The sequence below is a fragment of the Phaseolus vulgaris genome, chromosome 9, assembly GCF_000499845.2.
Source record: "Phaseolus vulgaris cultivar G19833 chromosome 9, P. vulgaris v2.0, whole genome shotgun sequence".
In the NCBI taxonomy this organism is placed as follows: domain Eukaryota; kingdom Viridiplantae; phylum Streptophyta; class Magnoliopsida; order Fabales; family Fabaceae; genus Phaseolus; species Phaseolus vulgaris.
The window spans coordinates 20561400-20584131 of NC_023751.2; the positions used below are offsets into that span (position 1 = coordinate 20561400).

Genomic DNA, 22732 nt, shown 5'->3' on the forward strand with positions numbered 1-22732 from the left:
TTATTTGTAACGTTGTATAATATTGTCAGTAAAATTAATCTAAAATTATAAAGATTGTGATTCAAATTTATAAATTAATATAAATGTGAATTGTATATTTTACAAGATGAAAATGAATGATATTTGATAAAATAATTTCTAAACTCTAAATCCTAATGATGTGAGATATATACTTTTAATTTAACTTAAAAGTATTTTACATTAAATTAAAAAATAATAATTAAAGAAAACTAGTTGTTGTTACAAAATCTTCACTAGTTTTAACTATTTCTTAAGTGTTTCAATCTTTCTAGAGTTATTAGACCCATTACCAAATCCAGTTTTTACCAATTTTGAACTAATTCTGAAGTGTTTTAATTTTTTAGAGTTCTTAAACATATTACCAAATTAGTTTTCCGTTAAATCAGTTAAACTGACAAAAGTTCGAGTCGGTTGTCAGATCAGTATATTATATTCGGTATTTAAAAATATAAATTTTATATTTTCAGTGCATGATATTATTTTATACCTTAAATTTGATCCACTTAAATAATATATTTCATGAATCTGAATATTCAAGTAAAAAAAATTGTTAAATTCTTTTACGGACAATAAAAAAACAGTTAATGAAAATATTTAAAAGATACTACTACCCTTATAAAAAAATAATTATTTTTAATCTATGTATGTAATGAACTTTATATATCACTCTTAAGTGAATATAAATAATCCAAAATATTAGAAGTCCCAAATAACTAATAGCAGCACAACAGCACATGACTTAAGTCCATACAGTGCCGAAAAAAAAAAGACCATCTAATTTTATGGAGTCCTGATAACACTGCAAATATACACACACTTCACACTCTAATAAATTAATATTTTATTTATTTTTATTTTATTTTTTAATTTAAAATATTATTATATTATTATAAGTAATGTTATGTATGTATTTATCTGTTCATGGTGTTAAAAAAACCTTTTTCAATTTTATGTCATTATTCCTAAAGAGATAGATACAAGGAAAATAGTATAGTTTTGGTTCATATACTAGGATACCTTAATTTTTTCAGTGAAGGTAAAACAGTTTTACATATTATATTAGTGCATAAACCATATAAAAGGCCTCCAAATTCAGAGATGTTATATATCCTCATCTGGCATATGCAACAGTAGGTAATTGCAGCCAAAAATGAAATTTTTGACTTTATGAAGACAACTAACACAATCTTCAGAGAAAAAATATTAGGAACTGCGGCGGTAATCATGATACCAAACTTAACAATTGATATATTGTTGATATATAACCCATATGAAGACTTTGTATGACATAAGAAGGTGTTCAACATAGAGTATGCCATTAAAACTTTTGAATTAAGCTACAAGACCTTCTTCCCGGCCAACAATTATGTAGATATTTGAAAAAAAAACAACAACCAATATACCAAGTGTATACTTAAACATCTCTTTCAATTTTATTAATCAATCTTCGTATATAATAATTATATATAATACTACAAGAAAATTATGAAATAAAAATTAATTTTAAAAATAAAAAATAATTAGTTATAATAGTAACCAAATTAGAAACCATTTTAAAAATTAAAAAAAATTCTTTTAAATTAGTTTTTATTATTGTTAAATAGTTTATAAATTGATATCTAATTAACTACCAAGGTTTTATCTACAAATTATTTAGATTCTAAATTTGGTAAAAAAAATTTGGTTACTAATTAGATATCAATTCAGAAACCATTTAACAATAATAAAAACTAATTTAGAAATCAAATTTTTTTAATCTCTAAAATAGTCTCTAATTTAGTTACTATAACAATTAATTATTTTTTATTTATAAAATTAGTTTTTATTTTATATTGTAGTATAATGATTAAAAGCTTCACTACCGCATATATAGGCTATTAGTCTACCTGTGGTGCAAAGACAAAAAAAACATTAATTCTATGAACTTTATTTGCAGATTCTAAGGATACATGCACTACTTCAAATATGAGAAGATTGTCTTTGGTATTTTGTTTGTTAACTAGGCTCATGCTTTCCATTGTACTCTTCCAACAAATTTCTCACCCTCTATTGTTCCATGTTCCATTATTAAATATATTTTATTTCTTTATTCCCAAATACATAGCACTACTGTCACTCACATAACTTTCTAATCATAAGTTTGCCAAACTAAATGTAAAAAATTGTGTTAAACTGAGACATACTTGACACACCTACTTATCTACAAGTCCCAAACATAACAAGCTATTTTGCATTAAAAAATAAAAAGTAGGTGATTAATGAATGAATTCCTCTTCCATCCTACACATCATACTACACCTTGAGACTAAAGAAGATAAAGTTATATTTTTACTAAGAAAAAGGGAGAAAATAAAGTTTTTAAGAAATATGCGAGAGAAATCACAGTGACACGTACGTCTTGGCTAAAATAAAATGCCGTGCTGACTGAAATACAATCTAAAAAATCTGAATAGGCTGTATCCAGACCTATTTTGCCAAAACAAAACGGGGACGATTGCCAAAGGCCAAAATATTCAAACCACGTCCATCTCAAAATTTCAATATGCATGCACACACGTAACTCTTCATTCTATATTTTTTTTTATAATCTTTACATTCCAAAGAAAACATTTCCTGGGATTATAATAAAATTGGTAATTTAGAGGACACACAGTTTGCCTTTTGTGAGTATAAAGGAAAAGTAATAAACGTTATACATCTTGTGGAAGAGGTTATTTATTTTTTAGCAAAAATAATAAACTTTATATATACCTGAACTTTTTAAATTGTTATTTGTTTCTTTGTTACCTTCTCCTGTTATCATTCTTAATATATATTACTACAAATAAAAGTTGCGATGAAATCGATCGACTGAACAAGTAAAAGGGTATTAAAAGTGGATCCCACCATCAGACTCACTCCTTCTTCTACCTACATATCATTCAACTAGCTAGCCATGACACCAAGGTCATCCACAAATTAAACCTCGTAACCTTCTCTACATCACCAACTAACTCATAGAAGAAGAAAAACACGGTCATATAAATCTGAAACCAATAAAGTGATGAAGAAAAACGTATAAATATGATTACCAATTCATAACACAGACTTTAAATTGGTTAAACTTTATAAAATCAGGAGAGTGAGTCATTAAATAAGTTAGGTGATTCATCAAATATTAAAATTTAACAAATAAAAAAGAGAATGTTAAAGAGTGTATTCATAACAGTTATCTTTTTCACTGCAATTATAATTTAGGTATTTTAATTGTAGTATTACAAGATTCTTGAGAAGTTTTTTAATCATTTGAGTCAAGTGAACTAAGCTCCGATTTATTGAAAAGTCACCATACTTTTAAAAGACATTATATGCAATTTTTTTCAGAAATTTACCCAGTATTGATTAATACAGATGACACATGTAGTAACCTAAAATTAAGCTTTGAAAACACATGACTAAAGGTAGCCAAAAGAAGAAAGCAATATAGCTTAAGGATGGGTTTGGTGTTAGATTCAGTGCATAACGATGATGCACTGAAGAGTCTTAAATTCTCATTGAATGATTCGAAATACAAACCACACACAGCAGTAAATGGGCCATTGTCAAGTTGTCAACACTGATCCACTTGCATCTGAACTCTCTCACACACACTTGTCCATCCCACGTCATCACATCATACAATGACATGCGAAAGAAGGAAGAGACCTTTTCCAACTCGCCTCAGACGCGTTCAGACAACCACAACATCACGAAACCGGCCGTAGCTCTGAAAAACCCTTAAAAATTACCTCACAAGAAGCCAAACTTTACCAAAAACTTGTAATCTCTCCTTAAAATAATCCCTCTTCATCATTGACCAGATCTCTTTATATGTGCCCTTATATTCCATCCTCCAGATTAAATGACAACACAGCTATGCTTCACCACTCCTCAATAACATTCTCACCACTCCCACCCTTCCCCTCTCACCACACCAACATGGATCAATTCTCACACATTCCCACGGAAAGATCGCCCAGGAGAGAACTTCAACTCCAAGGTCCACGCCCCACACCGCTCAGAATAAGCAAAGACTCTCATAAAATCAAGAAACCACCGTTGGCACCACAACCTTCACACCCCCAACCCCCACCGCGCCAACCCATAATAATCTACACCGTTTCCCCAAAGGTCATCCACACCACACCAAATGACTTCATGAACCTCGTTCAACGCCTTACTGGCTCCTCTTCCTCATCCTCCTCCAACTCCGCAGCGCTTCCCACCATCATTAACAACGACCCTTTTAACAGCGGCGGAGGAATGGTGTCACCGGCGGCGCGTTACGCCACCGTGGAGAAGGCCTTATCGCCCATGGGGAAGAAACCGGTGATGGGTCATGGGGATATGAATATCATAAGCGATGTGGAAGGGATAGAGATTATGGGTGATGGAGTAGTGGAGAGATCGCAACAAAACATGTTTCAAGGGATTTTGTCTCCGGGGCCGGCTTCACTCTCTCCCATTCCTTCAAATTTTTTCTCTGCGCCGTCTTCAGATCCATCCATGGTTAGCTTCCTTCACGATTTGAGTCCCATGTTTCAAAGTGGAAGAAATTTTACGGAGGGTACTGGTGCCTTCGTTTTGCCAAGCCCTTCTTCCAACTTCAGCTTTGTTTCACCGCATACTCCTTCTATAGACCTGTTCAACTATTTCTTAGATTAGTCAGGAACTTCTTATTGTTGAATTTAGTCTTCAATCTCGCTGATACAGAAGACTGGATCAAATCCAAACCGAGATGGATAGGGATTGGTTTGTCGAGTTAATTGGGTAGTTCCAAAAGAGGGGGCAAAGTTGAATTCTGTTGCTCTTTCGGTGACTACATAGCTGCAACAATTTGGAAACTTCTTTGTTGGATTTCTTTTTTCCTTTTCTTGTTCTTTTGAGCAGTTTGTGCTCCAATTTCTAATGACCTACGCCGTTGACATCATTCTTTGGCATGTACTGTACATTGCGTTTAGTTTAGTTTGCTGATGTATGTCGGCACTAAATATATTCAATACCATTATTCTTTGTATCATCAGAATCACATGGATGTTCATCTGGCAACCTTTGATCATTGAAACTTTGAAAGCATCTACTGTTTTTCTCTGGGGGTAATGACAATCTACCATACTTTTTTTTAAGAAAACTTATATTTAATTTCTGTATATTCTGATGCAGTTGTTAATATTAATGGCCGGCGTAATTAGGTGCGTCATTAATACGTGTTGTGCAATATTATTGGGGTTGAAAAAGCAGTGAGTGGAGAGGTGTTGCACTGTTAATTCCAAAAAACTAAAACTAAACTCTAACAAGAAAAAAAAATACATGTCTGTTACTTTTTAATTTCGCTACTAATTCTCATTTAATAGGTATAAAAAATTAATCTCTAAGTGTATGATCCAATTCTAGAATAATGACTTCTTTTAAAAAGATTATACTCATAAATCTCATTTTGAGGTCCAAGATCATATGGTTAAATAATTCGAAATACTCAACGCAAAGTAAACCAAAATTAAAATCTCGAAAAGAAAAATATATTCTTAAAGAACTAGAGTGTTATCTCGTTTGATTAGTATGAAAGTAGTTATTATTAAATTTGTCCTTCTCGGTCAAAACTTTTGTTTAATAGACATGGAACTATAATAGTGTGTATATGTATATATATGCTTATATAATACTGCAGGTCTATGATAAAACTTCCATTAATGGGCGCATCAATATTTAAAGTAGGATTCCTTATATATGCTACTGTTAGTTAGAAAAAAACAAGGTTTATATTAACACTTGACCTCCTATAAAATAAAGGTTATATTAATGGGAACAAACTTTATAAACAGTTAATAATTACTATATGAAATATTCTTTTAGTGATATGTGTGTGCTCATATATATATATATATATATATATATATATATATATATATATATATATATATATAGTTGCTTGAACTATCAATCTCAAATCTCCAACAGGAAAATAATTGATAAGTTTTGTGAATGTGATTAATACTATTGAATTTTGTCTATATTTTTAACTAAAGAGATCTTATTATTACATAATGAGGTAATGACAAAGTAATCGGAATACCAGAGGTTACATTCTTACATATAAGCCTACTAAAAATCTTTAAATGACCAAACTATAATAACATTTCCAAGAATTGATCTCTCAAATTTAATGAACACCAGATTAATTGTAAATGTCATTATAAGAATAAGTCATCAATAATGGCATTGAATTTCTTTTATTTCATATAATAAAAAATAAGCTTAGTTAAGTTCCTTTTGATATTTTTAATTGAATTTTTATTACAAAAATATCTATTAACTACTTAAAAAAAATTATATTTTTTAAATAAGTATCTGTCGTTTAATTCTTGCATTAACTGAGTTCCGTATTATTTTGTCATGTTATTTACTTACTTGTATTGTCATCCCGTATTATGAAATATGAGGTTTTGTAATTGATATAAAACTTATAATTAATATAAATAATAAATATTTTTATTGGTTTTATTGGAAACACGTTGTTTGAGAACTTCTATGTTATCACTTAAATAAATTAAAGATTATTTTCATCACCACTAGATGACACGACGATCCCTTATTATCTATCATTTTTTAACTAAACACAATAAAACACACTTGTTGTTTTATATTAATCATAATATTATTTTATATTAATAACAAAATATCATTTTCTTAACTCGTGGAGACAACTAAATAATTGAACAAATAGTCATATCATCTAACAGAAAAATTTAAATTACAAAGACTCAATTGAAAACTATACATTTTTTGAGTACCCAATAAATAAATAAAAATTTAATTAAAAATATTCAAATTTATAAAACACTTAAAACTTATTTAACCATAAAAATTGAAAAGAAAATAATTTTTTTTTATTTCTAATTATTATCTCTAATGTAATGAGTTTCCATTATTATTATTATTATTATTTTATTTGCAATGACTTTGCATTACAAAAATGGTAGATGAACATAAATTTACCATCTTATAATCTCTTACCGATTTTTATAAACATTAAATAACTCTTTTAATTTAAAAGAAAAGGTGTTCTCCCTTTCGTATTTCCAAAATTTCACTCTGAAGCGTAGTCCACCATGTTTAGTTTTAAAACAAAATTAATCGATTAAAAAGAATAATACAAACAGGAAACACATGCATGTTTGGTGTTTCACCCATATACAAACAAAAATACAAAACACACCTAGAGTCAAATTAATTTAGCCTCTTTTTGGTTTTCCCTACATATTCCAGTTCCAGCACCACACCTTTGCCTATGTGATGCAAATGTTCCCAACAAGCATCAGCTGATAATGTCAATCCCTATAACCAACAATGATAACTTGTTTAATACAAAAAATATTTACTTTATTATTGGCTCAAAATTTTAAAGAAATAAAAAGGGAAAGTCTCTTCCAACTTAAATCGAACAGGAAGAAAGTAATTTATAATTTTAGTTAAATTGCCCTATCATAATACTTTTACATCTCACTTTACATTGTTTTTAAAAATATATATTAGGTAATACATATTTTTCATACCTCTTATTATGCACTAAATAGGAAACGTCCTCGTAACTTTCATTCTCTTCTCTTTTAAACAAACATAGAAATTATCAATTAACAAATAAAAGAATATTGAAGATGAAAATGAAAAGGAAAGAAATATCTAACTTAGATAAGAAAACAAGAACGTTGCTATATTAATCCTCATGCATTTCATGCATAGAATAGATAGGGGGAGCCCCTTAAACTGTTACACAGAGTTGTTACAGATCCCTGAGACTATGTATGCTTTACTTTTTTAACACACGATCCCTTTAATCAATTATATAGGCTTATATATAGAAATTAAAATGAAGCTTTAATTATATTCATCCTTTAACATGAATATGCATAAAATTCTTGATCAGCTATTGAAGTTGAACTGTTCTAATTCTGGCTATAACTCTCTCCAAATATGGTGTTGAAATATCAACAACTCCAACCTTTAGAGTAGTTAATTTTCAAAGAGTATGTTAGTTTCACTTTCACACCCACACTGGACTGGTTTTTACAATCAGAGTTAACAATGGAAAAAATGGAAGTATTTTTCGTACTCGACTTCTAGAAATGCAAAATAGAGGAACACTTTCAAGCAGAAAAAAAACATGTCGCATACGTTCCTTCTCCCATACGAGACGCAGATTCATGCACTATCTGTATTTGGAACCGCAAAGTCAAAAGTTTAACACAAAACTCAACCAAAATTTGTTGATATCTGTGTATTTTATAATATTTGACAGCAAGATATGGGAGCAGTTAGAGATAAAAAAACATGTTATATTAATTAGTAAGTAAATAAACCCTAGTAATCAAAGATGAAATGGATATTATTATAATGACTAGTGCTTGAAAGAGGAAAAGTTGAATACAAATGTGGGATTTTGGTTGGCATCAGTTAGAAACCGGCTGGATCAGTGTGAGTTCCAGAACTTTTATATATATATATATATATATATATAATAATTTTTATAATTTAATTTAAATATACTTAGACTTTAGTTCAAACATAAATTATTATCTATAGTAAACTATTGATCTTTATAATAATAATTTAAATTGTATTTCTGAGCTTTTTTAATTAATTATCAGTTGATGATATAAATTAAACTCTATTTTTTTATTTAATTACGTGATAAACTATAATTTAACATGTGCAATAATGTATAGCTCATCTAAATAAAAAGTTAGTTATTACAAGGTTGTTGAAAAGATAATGCTATTTAAAAGTAAATATAACAATCTACGATGTTTACTATTATCATTTATTTTAATGGGTGTTCTCATGTGAGTAACTTTCAACAATTGGAACATATTCAAATGATACTAAATATTAATTAAATTTAGTGAAATAATATGTTCAACAATAACTCTGCCTATTTTATTAATTTAACTTTTTAAACAAGAAAAGAAAAAATGGTTTTAATAAGAATTTATTTTTACATTATTTAGGGTTAAAACCTCTATTAAGTCATTTATCCAGAGTTGTAATTTATCTCGCTAAACCATTCCGGGAGAATGTGTTCTCGAGTTTATTTAAATCTCAGGAAAAGTCTTTCAAAATCCATGTTAAATATCATGGATTTAAGAACTTCCGTAAAATACCATGGTTTTAAATCCATAAAATATCATGGGTTTCAAAACATTCGTTTAATACGATGGGTTTAAATAGCTATGTAAAATATCATGAATTTCAAAATTTCTGTAAGATGACTTGTTGTTTGAAATAACATTCAACCACATTTTCCACCATATCTAACAATCATCCTGACTTCTCTCTTCCACCGTAGACATACTGCTCTCCAGCATAGGCTCAATGACCGTCAACGACAGTCCTAACAAAGAATCACAATTCAACCATACTTATTATATCTAAGGAGAAAAAACACTAAATAAGACATTATCTTCTTCTTACTCCAATATTGTTTCTTCCATCACCTTACAGCCCAACTTGGGTCACAAGCCACTGCTACATAGCTCAACAACAACTGGTGTTTATCACTGTTTTATATATCCTAAATAATTGCATTATCTGATAGATGTGAGCTTCAAAGCATGTGTGCTCTTGGCTAAAGATCCCAAGAACATATTGCGAGGAGAAATTAACTTTATTACTTCTCACTTTCATAATGAATTAATTATTAGATACATCTTAAAATAAAGATCTTAATTTAAAATTATAAGAATTAAATGTTAACAATTATAACTGAAATGAAAATTACACATAAAATATACGTACATCAAAAGCTAAAAGAAATAAGTCAGGTTTCTTAAATGTAACGAAAAAAAAATGAATTATATAAACCAACTACCATCAATCATAAGAAATATACAAATACTGTTGAAATACTTATTATCTAAGATTAGTTGTTGAAATACTTATTATCCAATGTTATTTTGCTGAGTTTTTAAAATAAATTTTAAAACTTAGAAAATTCATTTGTAATGTAAAGTTACACTTTCAAAATTTTAGAGAATTTAGTTATAAAATATATCAAAACTATATATTTTTTAATTATTTATTTATAAATAGATTTAATTATATTTATTTATTGAGGTTCTACAATAAATTTTTGGAATTTAACGAAGGTTAAAAAAACCTCTATTAGTTTGTTGAGATTTTAGAATAAACTTTTAAAACTTAATAAATGTTAAAAAAACTTCCGTTAATTTGCTGATATTGTAGAATAAAGCTTTGGAACTGACGGAAAGTTAAAAAATCCTTCGTTATTTTGCTGAGATTTTAGAATAAACTTTTGAAATTTAACGAATATTAAAAAAAGCTATTTTATTTTTGCTGAGATTTTAAAATAAACATTTAGAATTTAACGAAGGTTAAAAAAATCTCCGTTATTTTGCTGAGATTTTAAAATAAACCTTTGAAATTTAACGAAAGTTCTAAGAATCTCCATTACTTTGCTGAGGTTTTAAAATAAACCTTTGAAATTTAACAAAGGTTAAAAAAACCTCTGTTATTTTGTTGAGAGTTTAGAATAACCTATGAAACTTAACGAAGGTTAAAAAATCTCTGTTAATCAAATAAATTTCTAGGATTATATTAATATTTATTAAAACATTTTTTTCTTGAAATCTTTGTAATGGTATTATATATAAAAAAAATTAGAAGATGCAAAATATCTAGAAATATAAATTAATTACAAAGTTACTAATAAGCTAATATATTATTATAAATTATTTCTAAATGCATCTCATGAACCTCTCCAATATTTCTTCGTTAGATTTTGTGTTAAATTATCTATCAAGGCCATCAAAGAAATTTCTAGTTTTATTTTATATATATATATATATATATATATAAATTTGTAAGATAATAATATAATTACTAATACAATTTTTCTCTAATATTTTGCTGAACATTTAAAAAAAATTAATACACTATACTTATAATTTAACAATACTGTGCCATATTTTTAAAAAATAAAAAACCTTCCTACTTGAGTAAAACTTGCTTTTACATGGATAAAAACTTTAACCAAATTAACAAAAAAATTGTACAAACACTATAACCTAGCCAATACAGTCAATTACTCGGGTATAGTTCTCGTCCTCTCTTGTCTCTCTCTAACACTTGGGGTATCCCTCTAGTAATTTTTAATCAATAAAAAGTAAAACTATCACAAGATGTTTGAAATGTTTTTTTATTGAATCTTACCTAATTGAGCAAGACAATATTTAAAAAAAAAATCATGCTAGATATCACACAAGAACTTTACATCTTTGCTGACATCCAACTTTTAATTTTCATCTCTCATTTTTGTTTACTCCTCCATTCTTTTTTTCCTATTTCTTTCTTACCAAATAATTAGTCAACCCTTGAGCTTATGTACTTTTCTTTATTTAAACATTCTTTAAAATTCTCATAAATAAGAGTTAAAACAATCCAGAAGAAAATCTTAACCGCCCATTGTTTAGTGTAAAAACAACATTATTTCGTTTATTAAAAGGTACACAAAGATTTTTTAGTGTTTTCAAATTATCATTTTAGAATTTTTCTTTGAACTAATCAAGGAATAAGAAAAGTTATATTTTTTTTAAAGTTATTTTTAAAGAGGCGATAAACTTGTAAACTTTTTAATATGTTTTTCATAACATTTCTAATATCAGTTTAATGTCAAACGAATTTAATTTCAGGTTTAAAAGGTTCCATACTTTTTAAGTAGAATTCATGTAAAAAAAAAGGTAACTCAATTTTATCTTTACGGGCAAATTTTTTTTCACCTCCATAGCTTTTTTAGTACCCCATATTTTTTAAAATATCAAAATTGACTATTTTGAATTTTACAATTTGAAATTCAAAATTTTGTATTTGAAATAGTAAAATTTGGAATACAAAAATTTGTATTATAGATTTTAAAATTTAGAATACAAAATTTGTATTTTGGATTCTATATTTTGGAATACAATTGTATTTTGGATTGTATAATTCGAAATATAAAATTTGTATTTTAAATTCTAGAATTTAAAATACAATTTTTTTTTTTAGGGTAAAGGTAAGAAGTGTTGAAGTTGTTGCGGTGGTGACGTGGACGTGAGAAGTGTTGAAGGTGGGGTTGAATGTCAAGTTCTCAATGGAGTAAATGAAAATGGAGGGTAAAACTGTAATTTCACTTCTTTTATGGAAGGCATAGAAGTGAAGGTGGAAATTGATCTTTTTACGTACCAATAAAGTAACTAGCTTAATTCAAAATCAGACATTTTCTTCATGCACCTCCATAATTATTGTAATTCCAAAAGTGCCCTTCTACATTGAAGGCGTTTGCTTAAGTAGTTGTGTATTATAACTTTGAACTTTTCGAATTCTTCCTCTTTCGTCTCTACTCATTTTGATTTTTAACTCAACGTTAGAATTTCAATTTTTTCTCGTGTGCTTGAGAAATATATCTTTGTTTTGAAAGAAGAGACACCGAAATTGAATTTGCACATACCTAGGGCTTTGCACAAAGAACAAAAATCAATGAGTGAAATAATCTATCTACCATAAAGATGATGCGGATGAGAACAATCTTGTAGATGTAAGTTATCTTTCTCTATGTAAAACTTGTATCGATATAGTTTGATTAATTTTTTTAATATAAAGTGGAGAATCCTTTTAGATAACTTCATTAAAAAGGTTATAAACAAAATTATTAACTTTAATGAAAAAATGATTTAAAAAACATTTATTGTAAATTATTTATAATAAATTATAGTAGTTGAATAAAATATTTATTTGGATAACATTGTTTTGTTATGGAAGGAATAACAAGGGAAGGCAAAGGACTGAATGAGTGGTGACTTTGTTGACCAGCAACAAGTACCTACCACACCACCAAGGTGTCTTCTCTTCCTTTTCTTTGCATCTGACTAATTCTGAATTATAATCCAATTCTCTCTGCATCTGCAGATATAACACCGTTATCGTTCATAGGTTTGCATTGAATTGAATTCAAAATGCAGAGCAGGGGATCGAATCACAGACTCTCAAGTATGGGTAACAATCGATCCCGCATTCCCGCACTCCTCATCTCCATGTTCGCCACTTTCGCTTCTATCTACGTCGTTGGAAGGTTCTTCTCTTTCTTTTCCTTTTCCTTCCGTTGCCGTTGCGCTTAATTTCATTTTGCTCAATTTTCCTCTTCAGGCTTTGGCAGGATGCAGAGAATCGCGTTTACCTCATCAAAGAGCTCGACAGGATCACTGGCCAGGTCTGTTAGTTACTGCTACTCACTCCTCACAGACACTATTTTTCACTGATCTGTAATCCTCTAAATTCTTTCGCTGCAATTTTAATTACGTCCTTATCGCGATTTCCGTACGGACGAATCGCGACCTATTGCACCGGATTTTAATTTTCGCGATTGCTGATTCAATTAATGTGTTTCAATTTGATCTGACACTGTTGATTTTATGAATTCGAGAACTGGTTGATCGCGTGTGTATTTTAGTTATTATTAAGGAATTAGGATTCACCATGTGTCGTAGATCAACTGCGTGATACTATATTATAAATTCGATGCATTAGGAGATGGACACTTGTTTCTACTTCTTGTTCTGGCTAACTTAACCTCGAAGTTTTCATTCTAGGGACAATCTGCTATATCTGTGGATGATACATTGAAGATCATAGCCTGCAGGTGAGTTAAGTGTACTTGAACCTGTTGCTTAAAAAATTACCAGGGTTTTTTATTGATTGCTATTGGATTTTATTGCTTATCTCCTTTGGACTTTCAAAGCTTGCTCATTTCTTTTGTGACTGGTACCGTTGAATTATATGGTTGTAGGGAACAACATAAGAAGCTTGATGCCCTTGAGACGGAACTTGCTGCGGCTAGACAAGAGGGTTTTGTTTCGAAACCCTTGATAGAGATTAATGGAACTTACTCTAGGAGAAGGCCGTTGGTTGTGATAGGTATACTGACAAAGTTTGGTCGGCAGAAGAATAGAGATGCAATCCGCAAGGCGTGGATGGGAAGTGGTATTTATATTCTTTGCTTCTCTTCCTCAGAGCCAGATGTCTTGAGTATATATTTGCCTGTTTTCGAATGAATGAATAACAGTAAATATGAAAGACGATGTAAAGAATTTATATGAAGCCTGAACTAAGGTTATGGGATCGAGATTCAAGTCACGTATTGCCGAGCTAATCATGAATCCTGAATCGTAATTTTGTATTGAACCATAAGATTCAATTGTAAAGGAAAAAATACTTAGAATATATCATATAGATGATATATAGTTTTCAATATAAACCATTAAAATTAGAAATAGATAAAATAACATAAGAAGTCATATAAAACAAAATTATTAGTTTATCTAAAGTTTGTGAAATCTTTATTTTAGGAGAATGGAATGAAACAATTAAACAGCTAGATAGTGTATATGCATTGAATGGGTGAGTAACAAAGGTGAAATAATCAAATAGGACATGTTCACTAGTGTTCTTCCAAATTCCTTTTCATTTTAAAATTTAAGCTCACATGTCTCTTTAATTTATTTTTTCATGAGAATTGGTGAAAAGTTAAAATCATATGAATTGTTGAATTGAATTAGTTCTACGAATTTAATAGATTCATTCATGTGTCTTAACATATAAATGCATTTAAGATTCATCTTGGAATATGAATGGGTAGATAGCCAAAGTGCATCCAATCATAAGATTCGAAGTGAATCTTAAGATTCTGAAAACTATGTCAAAAACATAAATTTGTGGCTTTAAATCACTATTACTGCATGTTGATGATGAGTTTCAACATAATATCTGTTTGCTAAGAAATCCATTTCCCTTTGCTCCTCTCATCATTTCCACACTTGAAAGAATACTCAGTATCCTCTTATTGATGTATTTTAATTCCTTTAATATCTGTTATTGATCATGAATCATAAGAAAACTCTATAATGGAACTCTGTTTTTTAGTATATCTCATGTATTGATTTATTTCATTGATTCTGAACGGAGTTATTTTCAGAAATCATGAAAATTTGTTTTCAAATGTATCTTTATTGGATGTTTGTTTACAGCTTCCTGCACTAAGATTATCATTTAGATGTGATTGTTTTTAAAGCACTATCTTTATAGGGTCATCTTTGAAGAAAATTGAAGATGGAAAGGGCATCATTGTGCGATTTGTTATTGGTAGAAGGTTCAAATTCCTATTTTTAGACTTGTATGGGTTGGGGAGTGTGGGGGCAATTGGAACATTTCTTATATGTTACATATACTTTTGCAGTGAAAATCGTGGAGACAATCTGGATGCAGACATTGCTCGTGAGAATAGGCTGACTAATGACTTCATAATTCTCGTATGTTCAATTAATTTAAGGATTTTATCTCTTCATGTGCTTTGAAACTTTTTATTTTCAACTGCAAATTTACTGAGTATAATTTTTAGATTACATTTCAATAGTGTCTTCCACATGCAAAAGTTGAATCTACCTAGTTGCTAAAAGTTAGAACCGTGGAAACTTCACCACTTAGAATTCTTATGCAAACAAATTGTCACCAGTTGTGCCAGTCAAGTTAGACCAGCACAACTGGTGCCAGTCAGGAAAAATCTGTTTCAATAGCTTGTCTTTTTATCCTAGTTATTTCACTGAGCATTTTGTTATTTGATTCTTCCATTTCCAATGGTTAAAATCACATTTTTTTCTTCTAAATGAAACTATGTTTGAGTTGGCATCAATTTTGCATTGAGACGACATCATTATATGCATGCTACAATAATTTTTTACAGTTTAGATAAGTAAGCAGATGTGGGATTAAAAAGTAATACATTTGCGGTTGCTTAACTTGGTGCTCGTAATGTATGTTGTGACTTCTTTCGAGTGGAGAATAAGGTTCAAGAGCATAAGGTAGTTAGCTCACCTCCAAAACTTATGCTGACAGGATAATCATGTGGAAACAAATGATGCATTACCGAAGAAGGCTAAATTGTTCTTTGCTCATGCTGCAGACAAATGGGATGCTGAGTTTTATGCTAAAGTCAATGATGATATTTACGTAAATATTGGTTAGTTTTCCTTTGACTGGATAAGGTGATTATTGTTAATAATGTAATATTTCTCTTAGAAAGTAAATTTAGGCATAGATCAACTTTACAAAACGAACTTGCAAGGTGAGTTTGTCACTCACTTATATACTATAATTTGGTCATATTTCTGATCCAACAATTTCATTGGTTGTTTAATATGTATGTCCCTTTTTTCTCGTAATTGAACTCCTCTGATAAATCCTCCCATGCATTATAGAACTCCGTTTTTACAGATAGGAGTATATGATCTTATGACCTCAAATTTCTGGGTGTCATCATATGGATGGGCTTTTCCTGTAAGTGAAAGTGCTATTTTATCATTAAAATGGTGCTTATGAACTCGAGGAGTGTTTGGATGGGGTTTTAGGAAAAAGGGAAAAGCCACTAAAGTATCACTTTTTTTTCTTAAAGCTACATTTATAACTTCTTAAAATTATCCGTGATACATTTTGTAATTACAATACAACCATTATCCTCATCTTCATCTTCCTCCTCTCTCTGACCATTCCGTGGCATTTCTCTGTCTCTTCTCTCAACATTCCTCATGGCTTAATTTCTCTGCATCTTGAATTGGACTTGTGGCTTGGGCTATTGTTGTTCGATCTTTTTGTTGCCTGTTTAAGAGATGGACTTGGAGTGCCACTAGCCTCATAAGGAGTTGTCATGTCATGTTTACTCTAAGTAGTGGTAGTAGCTAGTAATCTGCCATGCGCTTGGTCTATAAGCATACTAAGGACTCGTTTGTTTACAACTTTTTTTAACAAAAAAACCATATTTTTAATTAAATAAATGTGTTTAAATACGTATGACAAATATGACTTTTATGGTTTTTCATTTTGAAAGGCTTTATTACTTTTTTTCTTGGAAGTGAGAAATAATAGCTTCTGGGTAAAAGTTACATCATAGAATCACTATTTTAGCCTCGAGATTTTCGTGCTTATATGAAGTTGCAGATTGCATAGGCATTATTGCAGTTGTATGTTAAGAAAATTTTATATGATGGCTATATAATATGGTAGGTATGGCTATTTTCTGTCATCTTTATAAGTTCATCTTAAAACAGTTTTGATAGTCTTATTTGGAAAAATTATCAATCTTTCGGCGGAAGGTTGTTGTCCTATGTAGTAGTGATCTGTTCTTTCTGTTTTTCTTAACCTGCCAATACAAAATGTGCATTCCTTCTTTTATATATGTCAAGAACTTCATGCCTTGTCATACCAAGAACTTCGTACATTTTAAAACAATAAAGTTTCATGTTACATAATATTATTAGCTTAATTCAAACATTCTCATGGTAGACGGTTGCATGATTCTGACGGAAACCACAACCTATTAGATACATATAGGAGGAAGAAAATATTTATCTTGATAGCAACTGAGGTTCTTGTGGAGTAATCTTCCAAGTTTCATCTTATTAGACATCTATTATACAAGATTGTATTATTAGACTACAACCTTTTACCAAGTTCTAAATATATAAAGCAGCAACAAGAATAAAGGAAATATATTAAAGAAAACAAAGAAGAAGAAAATTATATAAATTGTTCCTTTTATGATTGTATGATAACATTTTATTGTGTGCTTGCTCCCCACCCTATTTAATAGAATTCCAGAGAACTTGTTACCCATTTTTAGATGTACATATGTCTTACCACTTGGTTTGTCCTTGTACAGATGCCTTGGGGGCTACACTTGCTACTCACTTGGACAAACCACGTGTTTACATGGGATGCATGAAATCAGGCGAAGTTTTCTCTGAGCTGTGAGCCCCTTTTGCTTAAAATGTTTTATTTTATGTGCTTTATAGGGAATATATTTTATGATTCTCATACTGGTATCTTGAAATATGACAGGAACCATAAATGGTATGAACCAGAATGGTGGAAATTTGGTGACAAAAAATCGTAAGCCAAACAACTAGTTATTTCATATGACTGAACAACTGCATTAAGTTTACTGTATGTCAAACTTGCATAAATTAGTCATGAATTATGCAGTATTTTCCAGTTTTTAATAGCTGAAAGTGTATCTTTGGTGGAACAGTTTTTTTTCACGAACTGAGTTTGTCGATCCCATATGTAAAACTGCAAATACATTTTTTACTTTTGGTTCATAAAGCAATATTTTTGGGAGAAGCCCATTACATTGTTGAATATATAACTGTTGGAACTAATTAACAAACAAAATGTTAGATTTTTATGTTGTTTTATTTTAAATAAAAGTCATATTGACTGATAGGATAAATTTGCTTTTATCTTATTTTCTAGACTCTATTTTAGTAAGTTTATTAATTGATAGTTTTTCTGTTTTACTCATGTTCTATAAATCTATTGACTTTTATATGAATAAAATGTTTTCTGCGCATACAATTCCTAGTAAAAAAAATAATCTACAGACATGATTATACATTATATAGTACCAAAATGTAAAGTCCATGAAAAATTTCTGTATCCCTATCATGTGAGTTGAATATTTCATGTATTTAGTGTTTTGGTGCACAACTCTAAGTGCATTGAGGTGACCTAACCATAATAAATATTTTTCTTCATGTCATCTATCTCCTCTTGGAATGATGATCAAATCTCCTGCTCAACAGATACTTTCGCCATGCATCAGGAGAGATGTATGTTATATCACGAGCTTTGGCTAAATTTATATCAATAAACAGGTCAGATATGCTCCTAGCTGCACATATACTGTTAGTTGCCGTTTATGCATTAATCTTGAATCTGTTGACTTGACAGATCTATTCTTCGTACATATGCCCACGATGATGTGAGCGCTGGATCCTGGTTTATTGGGCTTGATGTGAAGCATGTTGATGAGGCAAAGTTTTGTTGTTCATCTTGGTCAACAGGTCTCCCTCTCTATCCATGTGTATTACATGTGCATGTGTGCTAGTTCAAAGTATACAATAGAAAATTTACTTACCCCATAATGGTTGACGTCGTCAAATTTTAGAGTATACATGATTATGTTTTTCAGGAGCAATCTGTGCTGGTGTTTGAGTTCATTCCATTGAAAAGACCACAAACGTAATACATAGGAGTCATGTTACAAGGTTTGCTTCCTAAGATTTTTTTAATTTCTATTGGAAGCGGAGTGGTTCGTAGAGATGTCTTTGGAAAAGTTGTTCGATGTCCATCGAACAAACACGGTTTCATCTTATGAACACAGTTGGCTAGTTGAGTAGTTGAAGGTTTACTTGCAGTTATTAATAGAGGCATGCAACATCGAACAGCGAATAAAACTTCAGCTTCTCTCACCTTGGGTTTTTTTTTTTTCTGCACGGGCTGGCTTATTGGTTTATTCTTGGATTCCTTCTTTTCGTGGAAGAGGACTCCAATTAGTTAAAGAACTTCCAAAAATGTACTAGTGGAAGTATTTATAGGAATGACATGGTGGCTCATAATATTTGCAGTTAAGAGAACTTTGTTTTTGTATATGAATAGGCAGTGAATTTTGAGTCATGATTATGTTTTATTCATATAAGTTGACTATTTATCATTAGAATCTTAAGATTCGCAATAGAATAACGTGAATTCATCATTTGACATCAAAAGAAAAACACAACACGGGGCAAAAATCGGATCTATTTGTTATCTCGAAGATTACCAATCCTTTCAAACCAAAAACGAATTCCACATCTCACCAACATACATGTATGTAAAAACTAAGGGCAATCTGACAATAACAGATTGCCCATGTTTGACCATTATTTATCACTCTATAAAGGAACTAACATATTCCTCAGTCAGTAAATGATAGCCCCAAGCAGTCTCACGAGGAACCATTAAGGAAATGTGCTAGTGCCCCGTCCGTACGGTTGTCATTCAGAACCAGAGCTTCAGCAACGCTATTTGATGAAAATCCCATTTCACGTAGAAGTGTGTAGCCTTTGACAAATTCTTGAACCTTCAAATGAAATACATCAAGTCAGAAAAATGAAGTAATCAGTAAAGACTCAGATCTTCTGGGTGCTACTGTGGCAGCTGGCAACGTAAATAAAATAATTTTAGCAATAATTTAAATAAGAAAAACATCAAACCATCAGATGGTATTCAACCAACAGAAAATACAATGTAATGACTACTTTGAAAACCATAAACTTGAATCTAATGTGGTCAGTACCAACAATACAAACAACCATGTGATGTAATTTACATACACCCCTTCAAGACAGGTTTAGTCCTGGCCATCATCCTAAGAATGACAAAGCAAAAAGCTTAGAAATAAGATCCAAGCTTGGAATGCTCCTGAAATTCTCTAATGCTAAAAAAGGCCTTTATAAGGTAGGTCAATAGTTATATACGATTTGGAAGCAGACTCAAATGAGCTGGAAAAGCTTTTAACAGAATCCAAACAAGAAGTCGACAACTAGTCAACTTTAATCAATGTTTTAAAAACTAGATCTACAATCAAACTAATGAGGAGGACTGGTTCACAATTTATGTTGAACCTCAATCAAACTGGTAGAAATAAAGTTTATTTTAGATTTATTTAATATTTTAAGTGAAGAAATAGTATAAAACTATAAAACTCATGATATAAAAAATTGCAAATTAATATAAAAGGCTAAATTGTATATTCTATAAGATAAAAAAAATTAATAATGACAATAATGCATAACTATGTTTTTATTTACCTCAATATTTCAGATTAAATTCAAAATATAAAAAAAAAAGTTAAAAATTTAAATTTTGAAATACCGGTTCAAACTGATTTTCTACACCAGTTCTTTAGCAGTTGTCACCAGTTTTGAAATTAGCTGGGTTTTTTCGTTTAACAAACCCGTCACCAGACCAGTTCACTGGTCAAACTAGCTAGTTCGGTCTAGCTTCTGAAAACTATGACTTGAATAGAAACTTAGGTCAAAACTCTTCCATTTAGGCTTAAAGCATAACATGTAAGAATACCAAAGCAACTCTCCTTGATGATCATTGAGGTTTGTAAATAAAAGGAACTAGTAGACTCACAGAATACCAATGCTACTCTCCTTGCCCAGACTGAGAGACGTGGTAAGAAGAAGATAATCAATCAAGCAAGACATCCAAAGTTGTACACATTGTTTAGCTAACTAACTATTAAACAGATCACTTTATCATTCTAGGAAAAGCAATCAACTCCATGACTAAAAGCAAATTCACAGAAATAATCTGGAGAGAAAATCTAGTATGAAGGGAAGAACCATTTGCATTACAAAGAGAGAGATGTATGACATTATTTTCAGAATCATAATCATACTTTTCAGTAATGTTAGTATCTGAAATATCACGTCAATAATGAGTTTCAGTGATCATAACTTACTTTGGTTGGGTTATCACCATAATTTTCAACTGCAATTGGAACAGCTTCTTGGCTGAGCCCCATAGCTATAAATTTGCTCACAATGGAATCCAAAGCAGTAACCTAAAAAAAGTTTCATTTTACACTGAGAATTGCAACTTGGAAACAGTAAATGATTTATATATATACAGAAAAAAGTGCTCCAAATTAATTACAAATTAACAAATATAATCTATCACCTCTGCATAATAAATACAGGGAAAAAAATTCATTAAACCCCATAACTTGTAACTTATTCCTCTAAATCAAGAACAAACCTTTGCTGTTGACGAATCAGAAACTCTAGTCGGGATATTTTCTGATCCAAATTTGCTCCAATTTGGGTTATCCTTATCCGCTTCAGCTAAAATTTTTCTCTCTAATTCAAAATCAAATTGGAAGTTGCTCCTTGAATTATCTCCCGCATGAGATGATAAATGAGGCTGCAAAATTGTCAAAACAATTAAAAGATCATATTCAACTATTGAAACAGACCAAGTCAATTATGCATGGGGAAGAACAGCCTCAGAGTGAATTTTACGCAAAATTCGCCCTGGTTCACCAACATCCAAAATGGACTTCACCAGGTAATCGTATCCGTTCAACTTATAAATCATTTCTCACAAGCATTAAAACGTAGAGTTCTTTAAAATTTCCCTCAATTCACAAAATACGAGCAAGGCAAATCTTACCGGCGGTGTGATCCTATATTCTGGCTTTATAGCAACCCTAACGCCAAATCCTAATCCTGCTGAACATTCAATTCAATAGGAAAATTCAACTTCACCGCCGTGAAAACGCATCTGAACCAAATTTTCTTTCATTTCCCCGAATTTCAAGAAAGAATAGAAAACAAACGAAAACTTAAACCCTTAACAGAGAGAGAGGGTTACATGAAGGAGTGGGATTCTGCTGATACGGTGACGATGACGGTGGCGGTGGCGGACGGTACATCGGTGACGGTGGCGGACGGTACATCGGAACTTGTGGGCCCGACCTGCTTCTGAAATCGTAGTCCATCGAATAAGCGTGAACCATACCAATTGGGATTAGGATTCCAACTTCGCCTTTTATGTTTTTGATTTCTTTGAGTGATCAAACAAAATGTTTAGTCAAATAATTATTTGAATTTTGACTAACTATCAGCAAAAGAAATTGACCAATCAAAGTTGGATTGAGTTCTAAAATGGAAAATTGTTGATGGCTAAATTTGTTCAGTTAACCATTAGATAGACATGTTAACACCCAAATAAAGTTCAATGATTTTAGTTTTATTTTTTATTTAAT

The 22732-nt window shown here is 30.5% G+C and overlaps 3 protein-coding genes across 3 annotated transcripts; 2 read left to right on the top strand and 1 right to left on the bottom strand.

The window, feature by feature from the left end:
* Positions 1 to 3504: 3504 nt before the first annotated feature.
* LOC137822048 (protein MKS1-like) lies at positions 3505 to 5065 on the top strand. The gene has a single exon (XM_068626944.1). The coding sequence runs from the start codon at positions 3871 to 3873 to the stop codon at positions 4702 to 4704; it is 834 nt and encodes a 277-aa protein (XP_068483045.1). The 5' UTR covers positions 3505 to 3870; the 3' UTR covers positions 4705 to 5065.
* A 7749-nt stretch (positions 5066 to 12814) lies between these two features.
* On the top strand, positions 12815 to 19590 carry LOC137820123 (hydroxyproline O-galactosyltransferase HPGT1-like). The gene is made up of 13 exons (XM_068623959.1): positions 12815 to 12926; positions 12997 to 13159; positions 13234 to 13297; positions 13677 to 13726; positions 13874 to 14067; positions 15169 to 15232; positions 15320 to 15392; positions 15976 to 16099; positions 17795 to 17882; positions 17974 to 18024; positions 18717 to 18788; positions 18865 to 18977; positions 19106 to 19590. The coding sequence occupies exons 2-13, from the start codon at positions 13044 to 13046 to the stop codon at positions 19126 to 19128; spliced, it is 1032 nt and encodes a 343-aa protein (XP_068480060.1). The 5' UTR covers positions 12815 to 12926; positions 12997 to 13043; the 3' UTR covers positions 19129 to 19590.
* A 107-nt stretch (positions 19591 to 19697) lies between these two features.
* On the bottom strand, positions 19698 to 22692 carry LOC137820124 (uncharacterized). Its single transcript, XM_068623960.1, has 5 exons — positions 22339 to 22692; positions 22138 to 22196; positions 21724 to 21888; positions 21428 to 21529; positions 19698 to 20035 (listed from the first exon to the last, which is right to left on the bottom strand). The coding sequence occupies exons 1-5, from the start codon at positions 22481 to 22483 to the stop codon at positions 19901 to 19903; spliced, it is 606 nt and encodes a 201-aa protein (XP_068480061.1). The 5' UTR covers positions 22484 to 22692; the 3' UTR covers positions 19698 to 19900.
* Between the last annotated feature and the right edge of the window lie 40 nt (positions 22693 to 22732).

Bases quoted from the DNA above. Each gene is read 5' to 3' on its own strand.
- LOC137820124 (XM_068623960.1), bottom strand. From the start codon at position 22,483: ATGGTTCACGCTTATTCGATGGACTACGATTTCAGAAGCAGGTCGGGC. The intron at 21,530-21,723 runs GTTTGTTCTTGA...AACTTTTTTTAG, and splicing joins CTGATTCGTCAACAGCAAAG to GTTACTGCTTTGGATTCCAT. The intron at 20,036-21,427 runs GTAAGTTATGAT...TTTCATTTGAAG, and splicing joins ATGGTGATAACCCAACCAAA to GTTCAAGAATTTGTCAAAGG.
- LOC137820123 (XM_068623959.1), top strand. From the start codon at position 13,044: ATGCAGAGCAGGGGATCGAATCACAGACTCTCAAGTATGGGTAACAAT. The intron at 13,298-13,676 runs GTCTGTTAGTTA...TTTTCATTCTAG, and splicing joins TCGACAGGATCACTGGCCAG to GGACAATCTGCTATATCTGT. The intron at 17,883-17,973 runs GTGAGCCCCTTT...GAAATATGACAG, and splicing joins GGCGAAGTTTTCTCTGAGCT to GAACCATAAATGGTATGAAC.
- LOC137822048 (XM_068626944.1), top strand. From the start codon at position 3,871: ATGTGCCCTTATATTCCATCCTCCAGATTAAATGACAACACAGCTATG.